This window comes from Pimephales promelas, chromosome 19 (assembly GCF_988280905.1).
Source record: "Pimephales promelas chromosome 19, fPimPro1.hap1.1, whole genome shotgun sequence".
Lineage (NCBI taxonomy): Eukaryota > Metazoa > Chordata > Actinopteri > Cypriniformes > Leuciscidae > Pimephales > Pimephales promelas.
In genome coordinates, this window is record NC_142787.1 from 17,267,926 (window position 1) to 17,278,633 (window position 10,708).

A 10,708-nucleotide genomic window follows, 5' to 3' on the forward strand; every position below is an offset into this window, starting at 1 on the left:
ACGGCATGTAGGCATCACGAAGCGCTTGTGTGAAACAAACCGCTCGCTTAGTTTGCTAAGGGCCAAAAACCTTGGATAAACTTCCTCTGGATTCTAATTTCCTCTCTGCTAAGGAACTATCCAGTAATCCATCATACAACTGACACAAATCTAAAGAGATACAGGTAAGACAAAGTGGATGAATGAAGGGTCACGTACACTCTTAGAAGAAATGGTTCTATTTAGAACCAGAAATGGTTCCATACCCGCTTCATATATGGAACTTTTTTGGTAAAAGGTTCTATTGGCCAAGTATGGAACCCCAGGGTTCTATAGAGGAACCCTTTTTTAAGAGTGTATAGAACCTTTTAGGGGTTCCAAATACATAGCGCTGATAGAACCTTTTAAGGTTGTATAGAACCTTTTTTTTCTAAGAGTGCTGCAGCTACAGGTCAAGTTTACTCTCTCTCTCACTCACTCTCTCTTGTTGTTTTGGACCCCATTGACTTTCATTGTATGAACAAAAGCAAATTACTGCAAGTACTGGTTCTTTTAAATCTCTGAAAAGATCATATACATTGGTAATACAATGAACAAAATCACAATTGATTGTCTTCAACTGTTTACATTATGATTAAAGATGAATAGTATGTAAGAATCTGCTCAGATTGAATGCTAATCAGTCACTGTCAGTGTCAGATTAGCGCGTTGCTAATGTGACAAACACATTTCTTGAGTTAAGTAATTGCTTCCACAGCTTTGTTCATGCACACCATTTAAAGGCCTGACAATGTTTGGAGCTTATGCATCACATCGTAGGGATCAGAAACAAACACTTAAATTATCACAATTTTACTAAATCCATCACTGGTTTAGAGTTGTTGTTTTTTTTAACATGAGATTACAGTAAAGATTATGAGCAAGAAAGAAGACTGTACTTGTGCGTGTTAACTTTCAACGCTTTCCAAACATGCCTCAAGAAATAGGGATAAAATCAAAGATGAAGGAAATATGAGAACAAGTGTCAACACAAAGAGATTTAATATTGCTGTCAAGCCGCCTTTTCTTCTCGTGTGCGGATAAGCATCATGTGCGTCAGAGTTTAGATTAGATACTGTCAGTAACAAGTCATGGTACACAGAGTGCTTGAGATAGTCTAGGTGTATCTAGATCTGTCACAATTAAGAGATCAATCTGTCAACTTGAGTTGGGCACATAAAACTTAGGATGGAACAGAAAAAAAAAAAAATGTGGAAACTGTTGTAAACGAGTTTTGCAAAAAGATGCTGCCAGGAAGCAGCTTAAAGATTTACTGCCAATCATTTCATTGTCTTACGTTGCTAATCAGGATCAGAGAAAGAAATGAGAAAATTCTGCTCTGCATATTTATTTATTTTCATGGGGAGTTTCTTGCTATATCCATTTGTTCCTTAAAAATAAATATTTTTGCTACATTGCAATCAGCAGGAATTTAAGTTACTTAATTATGCATCATTTACTGTTAATACTATTAAGCACATGTAGTAACGTGCAACTACGTCACCTCTAAATAAAGTGTAGATCTGTCATAATTAAGATATTAATCTGTCGACTTGAGTTGGGCACAAAAATCTTAGGCCAGTGGAAGGTTTGATCAAATAAAAACATTACATTGATTATATCTCATCGCCGTTTTAGGGTACCCTTTAACTCTATGTAATCCTAACCCTACCCCAGACCTAAACCTACCTACGTCATCTAACTGACGTTAGAGGTAAAGCGTCAGCTGGATGACGCCCCATGATCGTCATCTAACTGACTTTAAAGGGTATCCTAAAACGAGTTAAGAGTTAACAGGTTAACTCTGCATCTTTTACTTGCATCATTTACACAAAATAATTTGGTGAAATTAACTAGACTGATAATTAGGCATACATCAAGTTTGATTAAGACAAATTTTAAGAAACAGGCCTATTATAATTCCGTAATTGAAGGCATTAAAAATAACACAAAAATATAGTCAAATATATAGTTTGTCTCTAAATATACACTAAAGTTTGGATTTGCTGAATTTGTTTCTCATGAAATTAAAAACCTCTCAATCGTAAAGCTTAACATTAAATGTTTAAAACTAGCTTTACAGACATAAAATGTGTCCACTTTAGAATTTCGTTGCAAAACTATGTTTTATTATTATTTTGATTATTATAAATTTGTTTGATTGGATGATTTGAAGCATACATGCAAACTTCTTCAATACTGTTAAAAATTAAGTTTGAATTAGAACATAATGACAATGCTTGTGTGATTTCATTGCTTTGATTGCATTAATACTATGCTAATGTCACAGTCCTCCGTCTGCACCAGTCTGTCTTGTCTTCAGCACTACACTTCCCAGGATCCTCTCGTCACCCTATCCCGTGTTCACTCCCTCATCAGCCACCTGTTCCTCGTCATCATCATCTGTTTCACCTGTTCTCACCCCATTATGTTTGATTATTCTGTGTATTTAGTTCCCTCTGTTTTACTCAATGGTTGTCGGTCGATGTCGAATGTTACCCCGTGTTACCTGAATCCTTGCCTGTATCCTGAAATAAATGTTACCTTCCGTGTGAACCTGGACTCCTCCTATTCCTTCCGTCTGCACTCCTGTTCTCCTGCACCATACCCCCTGACAGATCGACCGACCACCTAAAGCAACATGGACGCCGGGAGCTTCCCGGGGATTCTACCCCCGATCCGCCGGCCCCGTTGGATACTTGTCCCCAGAAAGCCTGCGCTCACCGTCAGCCCTGCCGAGCCTGCGCTCACCGTCAGCCCTGCCGAGCCTGCGCGCACCGTCAGCCCTGCCGAGCCTGCGCGCACCGTCAGCCCTGCCGAGCCTGCGCTCACAGTCAGCCCTGCCGAGCCCGAGTCTTCCCCGCTGGTTCCGTCCAGCTCTCCAGAGATTGAATGCTCTTCACCGCTGGTTCCGTCCAGCTCTCCAGAGATTGAATGCTCTTCACCGCTGGTTCCGTCCAGCTCTCCAGAGATTGAATGCTCTTCACCGCTGGTTCCGTCCAGCTCTCCAGAGACTGAATGCTCTTCACTGCTGGTCCCGTCCAGCTCTCTAGAGTCTGAATGCTCTTCACTGCTGGTTCCGTCCAGCTCTCCAGAGACTGAATACTCTTCCCCGCTGGTTCCGTCCAGCTCTCCAGAGATTGAATGCTCTTCACCGCTGGTTCCGTCCAGCTCTCCAGAGACTGAATACTCTTCCCCGCTGGTTCCGTCCAGCTCTCCAGAGATTGAATGCTCTTCACCGCTGGTTCCGTCCAGCTCTCCAGAGATTGAATGCTCTTCACCGCTGGTTCCGTCCAGCTCTCCAGAGACTGAATGCTCTTCCCCGCTGGTTCCGTCCAGCTCTCCAGAGATTGAATCCTCTTCACCGCTGGTTCCGTCCAGCTCTCCAGAGATTGAATGCTCTTCACCGCTGGTTCCGTCCAGCTCTCCAGAGATTGAATGCTCTTCACCGCTGGTTCCGTCCAGCTCTCCAGAGATTGAATGCTCTTCACCGCTGGTTCCGTCCAGCTCTCCAGAGACTGAATACTCTTCTCCGCTGGTTCCGTCCAGCTCTCCAGAGATTGAATGCTCTTCACCGCTGGTTCCGTCCAGCTCTCCAGAGATTGAATGCTCTTCACCGCTGGTTCCGTCCAGCTCTCCAGAGATCGAATGCTCTTCACCGCTGGTTCCGTCCAGCTCTCCAGAGACTGAATGCTCTTCCCCGCTGGTTCCGTCCAGCTCTCCAGAGATGGAATGCTCTTCGCCGCTGGTTCCGTCCAGCTCTCCAGAGTCTGAATGCTCTTCGCCGCTGGTCCCGTCCAGCTCTCCAGAGATTGAATGTTCTTCACCGCTGGTTCCGTCCAGCTCTCCAGAGACTGAATGCTCTTCCCCGCTGGTTCCGTCCAGCTCTCCAGAGATTGAATCCTCTTCACCGCTGGTTCCGTCCAGCTCTCCAGAGATTGAATGCTCTTCACCGCTGGTTCCGTCCAGCTCTCCAGAGATTGAATGCTCTTCACCGCTGGTTCCGTCCAGCTCTCCAGAGATTGAATGCTCTTCACCGCTGGTTCCGTCCAGCTCTCCAGAGATTGAATGCTCTTCACCGCTGGTTCCGTCCAGCTCTCCAGAGATTGAATGCTCTTCACTGCTGGGTCCGTCCAGTTCACCAGAGAATGAATGCTCTTCACTGCTGGTTCCGTTCAGCTCACCAGAGAATGAATGCTCTTCACTGCTGGATCCGTCCAGATCATCAGAGAATGAATGTTCTTCACTGCTGGTTCCGTCCAGCCCACCAGAGACTGAATGCTCTTCACTGCTGGTTCCGTCCAGCTCACCAGAGACTGAATGCTCTTCACTGCTGGTTCCGTCCAGCTCACCAGAGAATGAATGCTCTTCACTGCTGGTTCCGTCCAGATCATCAGAGAATGAATGCTCTTCACTGCTGGTTCCGTCCAGCCCACCAGAGACTGAATGCTCTTCACTGCTGGTTCCGTCCAGCTCACCAGAGACTGTATGCTCTTCACTGCTGGTTCCGTCCAGCCCTCCAGAGAATGAATGCTCTTCACTGCTGGCTCCGTCCCACTCACCAGAGAATGAATGCTCTTCACTGCTGGTTCCGTCCCACTCACCAGAGACTGAATGCTCTTCACTGCTGGTTCCGCCCAGCCCTCCAGAGACTGAATACTCTTCCCAGCTGGTTCCGTCCAGCCCTCCAGAGAATGAATGCTCTTCACTGCTGGTTCCGTCCCACTCACCAGAGAATGAGTGCTCTTCACTGCTGGTTCCGTCCCACTCACCAGAGAATGAATGTTCTTCACTGCTGGTTCCGTCCCACTCACCAGAGAATGAATGCTCTTCACTGCTGGTTCCGTCCAGCCCTCCAGAGACAGTATGCTCTCCACCGCTGGTTCCGTCCAGCCCTCTAAAGACTGTATGCTCTTCACTGCTGGTTCCGTCCAGCCCTCCAGAGAATGAATGCTCTTCACTGCTGGTTCCGTCCAGCCCTCCAGAGACTGAATGCTCTTCACTGCTGGTTCCGTCCAGCCATCCAGAGACTGAATGCTCTTCACTGCTGGTTCCGTCCAGCCCTCCAGAGACTGTATGCTCATCACTGCTGGTTCCGTCCAGCCATCCAGAGACTGAATGCTCTTCACTGCTGGTTCCGTCCAGCCCTCCAGAGACTGTATGCTCTTCACTGCTGGTTCCGTCCAGCCCTCCAGAGACTGTATGCTCTTCACTACTGGTTCCGTCCAGCCATCCAGAGACTGAATGCTCTTCACTGCTGGTTCCGTCCAGCCATCCAGAGACTGAATGCTCTTCACTGCTGGTTCCGTCCAGCCCTCCAGAGACTGAATGCTCTTCACTGCTGGTTCCGTCCAGCCCTCCAGAGACTGTATGCTCTTCACTACTGGTTCCGTCCAGCCATCCAGAGACTGAATGCTCTTCACTGCTGGTTCCGTCCAGCCCTCCAGAGACTGTATGCTCTTCACTGCTGGTTCCGTCCAGCCATCCAGAGACTGTATGCTCTTCACTGCTGGTTCCGTCCAGCCCTCCAGAGACTGAACGCTCTTCACTGCTGGTTCCGTCCAGTCCTCCAGAGACTGAACGCTCTTCACTGCTGGTTCCGTCCAGTTCCTCCGAGCCCGAGCTCTCTTCTTCGCTGGGCCCAACCAGTCCAGCCCCAGAGACCGTCCAGCCAGCGCCAGAGGCCGCTCAGCCTGCTCCGCCCTGGCCACGCTCTCAGCCTGCTCCGCCCTGGCCACGTCCTCAGTCTGCTTCGCCCTGGTCTCACCCTCAGCCTGCTCCGCCCTGGCCACGCCCTCAGCCTGCTTCGCCCTGGTCTCGCCCTCAGCCTGCTTCGCCCTGGCCACGCCATCAGCCTGCTCCGCCCTGGCCACGCCCTCAGCCTGTTCCGCCCTGGCCACGCCCTCAGCCTGCTCCGCCCTGGCCACGCCCTCAGCCTGCTCCGCCCTGGCCACGCCCTCAGCCTGCTCCGCCCTGGCCACGCCCTCAGCCTGCTTCGCCCTGGTCTCGCCCTCAGCCTGTTCCGCCCTGGCCACGCCCTCAGCCTGCTCCGCCCTGGCCACGCCCTCAGCCTGCTCCGCCCTGGCCACGCCCTCAGCCTGCTCCGCCCTGGCCACGCCCCTCTCAGGCCCCAGTTCGTCCCCCCTCCTTCCTCTGTTCCGCGGCGTGAGGTCACGCCTCCCGGGAGGGGGGAGTTCTGTCACAGTCCTCCGTCTGCACCAGTCTGTCTTGTCTTCAGCACTACACTTCCCAGGATCCTCTCGTCACCCTATCCCGTGTTCACTCCCTCATCAGCCACCTGTTCCTCGTCATCATCATCTGTTTCACCTGTTCTCACCCCATTATGTTTGATTATTCTGTGTATTTAGTTCCCTCTGTTTTACTCAATGGTTGTCGGTCGATGTCGAATGTTACCCCGTGTTACCTGAATCCTTGCCTGTATCCTGAAATAAATGTTACCTTCCGTGTGAACCTGGACTCCTCCTATTCCTTCCGTCTGCACTCCTGTTCTCCTGCACCATACCCCCTGACAGCTAAATTGTGGAGCATAATAATAAAGTAAAAAGTGTGTCCAAACTTTTCACTGGTAGTCTATCTGGATAATATTAAGCATGCTGATACTGTATTGCCAGGTTAGCATGATGGAACGGGACGGCCTGCAGGAGAGGAGCTCAGAACTGGGAGAGGAGATGACAGAAGAGAGATTCCTCAAAGACCTCTACCTCTTTATGAAACAGAGAGACACACCAATTGAGAGAATACCTCATCTCGGCTTCAAACAGAGTGAGTGAGAGAGACAAGTGAACGTAGCGCAGTGAACTTATCTCTAAAACAAGCTTATTTCAGAGTATTAAAATCGGCTTTTCTTTCCCTTTTCAGTCGATATGTTCCTAATGTACAAGACAGTGAAGGAGCTGGGAGGCTATCAACAGGTAAATACTGTAGATATTTACATTGAAGACAACTTCATCTTGGGGCCCTATTTTAACTATCCGAAACACAAGTATCAACTTTGGGGGCGGGTCTTGGGCGCTGTTGCTATTTGATTTGTGAAATAAACCAATCAGAGCCTCATCCAACATACCCTTTAAGAGCAGGGGCGCATGTTGCATGACGGATTGTTAATATACGGGCGGGTTTACCAGGCGCGCGCCAGGAGTGTTCACAGCCGTTGAGACCGACGTTCAGTGAAAGACAGAGATGTGACGTTGTATGCATGGGGAAGGGAGAAACCACCCAAATCAGCGTCGGTTAAACATTATATGTTTCTTGCCACTATTGGGTAAACAGGTCTGATCCTTCAGTACTACAATTAGCCTTAAAAAAATTGGGTAATTGAGTTTTTTTCATCTACATGTAAACCACAATGATTTCCCTCATGTGTTCATATTTTTCCTTGTTAATGTATGATTTGCAAAAATAAAAACTGCTGCATCTGTGTTGATGAGAGAATCAAAGTGTATGCGCGTTGTGCACTACATTATGGCCAAGCATGCGAGCTTAAATTAGCATTATGAACAAAGCGCAATGTGACTTTAGACCCGTTTTTTTTCTGGTCAGTGGCGCAATTGTTTTCTGGAACTGCAAAATAGCACCAGGGAATGTTTGCGCCGAAACACGCCTCCTTTTTGCGCCGATCCGCCCAGGGAGCGCAAGTTCATTCCCTAGTTTACTGACGTGTGTCTGTGGAGGGAAAAAGCCCGCTTTGCGTGGGTGCAAAATAGGAATGAGACATGCGCCAGCGTACAAAGTCATTTGCGCCGGGTGCAAGATAGAGCCCTTGGACTTTCATATACAAAATTCATGAGAATTTTTAGATCGTTTATTTTCCCATGTCTTTGTTTAAGCAAAAACCCCATCGGCTATTTAATTATTTTTTGCTTCCTTACAGCATCTTCCATCATGTGATTTCTTTTATTTTAAGTAACCGATTGCATACTTCAAATAGCATTACAATGAACAACTTCAGATAACTCCAAAGTGTATTTGTTGACTTTTATGTGCCAACAATAAATAAACACGTCCTGTGTGTGTGTGTGATCTCCAGGTTACTACACAGCAGTTGTGGAAGAAAGTTTACAACATACTTGGAGGAAACCCACGCAGCACCAGTGCAGCCACCTGCACTCGCAGACACTATGAAAAGTAAGTGCATGTAGCCTTAAGGCCAATTCACACACAGACAATTTGTCAGGTTTGAACATGTGGAAACGTCGTTTGCCACTCATAGAAAGCCTGAGAAGTGACATGCAGTAATCTGGTGACTGCCGCCAGTGTGAATTGGCCTTTAGACAGCACCTGCTTACATTTTCAATAGTAAAAATAACATTAATAAGATACTTATTCAAAAACATTTTAGTCACACACCTCTCCTTCTCCAACCAGGCTACTTCTACCTTTTGAGTGTCACCAAAGTGGATACAGGGACGACATTGTCTTCAGGACGCCTCGATTACAAAAGCACTTCCAACCCAGCAGTTTCAACGACTTTGAGCATGAATACCCCAGGACTGGCAAACGGGCAGATTTCCGACACCTACCGGCATTCCCTCAGGTATGACATCTAAAAAGCATAATATATTAAACGTTTTTCTCACAACAGCCTTCTAGCAATGGAAAGGGTTTTATGATAGCATTATTCAAACTCTACTCGTTTATTTTTCCTCTTAAGGCCTCTCCGAACATGTTAATGGAGCATCAGAGACCGATTTTTAACATGCCTTTGAATGTTGCTCCATACTTCCCACACGGAAGTACACATCTGCCCAATTATATCGCTCTTCGAGAATCTACACGGCCCCACCTAAGCTTCAATCCTTCTCAAGACCTTCCCCGTAGGCCTGTCTCAAACTTGGGCGCGTCCTCTATGGAAGTTCATATCTGCGATCAGTCACTTGATAGGCTACGCCACCTGGCTAAAGAGTACAAGTCATCAACCGGTTTGGAGGAACCCCTTAACCTCAGTCGGAAAGAAAACAGTCTTGAGACACTGAGTCACACACCATCATCTTTCGGCCCACCTCCCTCTAAAAAGCCCAAGTTCCTCAACGAAGCCTCTCCTCTTTACACTCCAAGGGGTTTGACGCCCGAAGAAGGAGCAGAACAAGGGGAAGAAACTTCCTCAGGAGAAGGAGAACCAGGGAATGTCCGAGCAGGACCGAGCCCGGTGATGTCTGAGGTCATTGATCTCACATCCTCTTCCAAAGCCAATCCAGTCCCACGTAGAGCAAGTCCTCCTTCAGTGAATCTTTTCAATCGTAGAGTGAGCTACTCCGAAGTGTTCTCTATGAAAGCACAGGAACGAGACCACTACGCGGACTGGTTGAAAGAAGAGTCTTCTGGTGCACCAACACCTAAGTTAGGAGGGATCTTAAACCAAAGCAGTACGCTTGGACACCCACCCCTTGATTCCAACGGCAAAATGGAGATCCAGATTCCTCTAAAGCTTCTAAATGAGCTCATTAGGAGAGGACTGGTTTCCAACGGGTCTGTTTCTCAATGCCCAACCAAAGCTGAAGCACAACCTGAGCACAAGATATACATGCGATCAAGCTCAGATGCATCTGAGAGTTCCACCACATGCGAGGAGCCAACCAATTTGAGACTGAAGAGCCCTTTCAGAAACCTTTCAGATACTATCCCTCAAGATAACGGTATAAAGAAGCACCGACTCGTCAGCGGCAATGGCATCTCAGCAGAATCAAAGGCCCAGATGATGAGCTCTTATTATGTAAACAACTCTCTCAAGCACTCTCTGGATAGGGATATACACAAGCCCTCTCAACCTAAACAGACACAAGCTCCTTTGACATACAACCATGAAAGCATGAACCCCAGACCCCACAGTTACAGTGAAGATACTCCATTCTCTTTGACCATAAAACCTGGAAGAAAGTCAGAGAAAGTTATGGAAACATCTAACATTGTGACAAAGGATATCTTGACTTCACCAGCTTTGACATCAGAGCACCTCAAATTTCTTCTGGCAAACCTGCCCTATAGACTGGAAAGGGGGCAGACATTTTAACCTTGGCCAACGTCAAAATCTTGCCTAATCGGACACTTGCGTTGCATCACTCAAGTCAAGGATTTCTGAAACGATGAACTGAAAAGAGAAATGTTGAGGATGGACTTGACGGATGTTTTGCAGTGATTAAACCTTTTGTATAAAATGTATATAGATCTATATGAAAAGGGTCAGCTCAGGGAAAAAAGTCCCTGTAAATACCCTTGATTTGTAAGACTGTTCAAATAAGCAAAGTTACATTTTTAAAAAACTTTTTAGCAAGTCTTTATGAAGAAGCACTGATACTGGCAGCAAAGCGTAGAGCTGTTTTGAAGTTATTTTTTTATATTGTATTTTTTTTTAAATGTACATATAACCCTGATCATTTGATTTTGTCATTTTATTTTGCAATTCTTGCTATTTCTTTAATGGAAAAACAATAATTAAAAAAAAAGTACAGTACAATATTACATAAAATTTGCTCCTGAATAAATAAGAGAATTACATCACTATAATATACTGTTCCAGTTGAGATATCCAAATGATTTCCAAGAAGCAAACAGAATGAACCATTTAGATTAGGTGTTGTGATTGTCTCCATTATTTTTGTACTGAATATGAAACTCTTGAGATACAACAACTCTGAATTTCTAGGAATTTATCATACACAAGTTGTTTTACTGG

General features: G+C 46.5%; 1 protein-coding gene across 1 annotated transcript; it reads left to right on the plus strand.

The window, feature by feature from the left end:
• On the plus strand, positions 1–10,516 carry arid6 (AT-rich interaction domain 6). Its single transcript, XM_039687930.2, has 6 exons — positions 1–164; positions 6,651–6,801; positions 6,898–6,950; positions 8,066–8,163; positions 8,404–8,572; positions 8,690–10,516. The coding sequence occupies exons 2-6, from the start codon at positions 6,657–6,659 to the stop codon at positions 10,043–10,045; spliced, it is 1,821 nt and encodes a 606-aa protein (XP_039543864.2). The 5' UTR covers positions 1–164; positions 6,651–6,656; the 3' UTR covers positions 10,046–10,516.
• Positions 10,517–10,708: the final 192 nt, after the last annotated feature.

Coding starts and splice junctions, on each gene's coding strand:
- arid6 (XM_039687930.2), top strand. CDS start 6,657: ATGATGGAACGGGACGGCCTGCAGGAGAGGAGCTCAGAACTGGGAGAG. Junction 6,951..8,065: donor AGCTGGGAGGCTATCAACAG/GTAAATACTGTA, acceptor TGTGATCTCCAG/GTTACTACACAGCAGTTGTG. Junction 8,164..8,403: donor ACTCGCAGACACTATGAAAA/GTAAGTGCATGT, acceptor TTCTCCAACCAG/GCTACTTCTACCTTTTGAGT.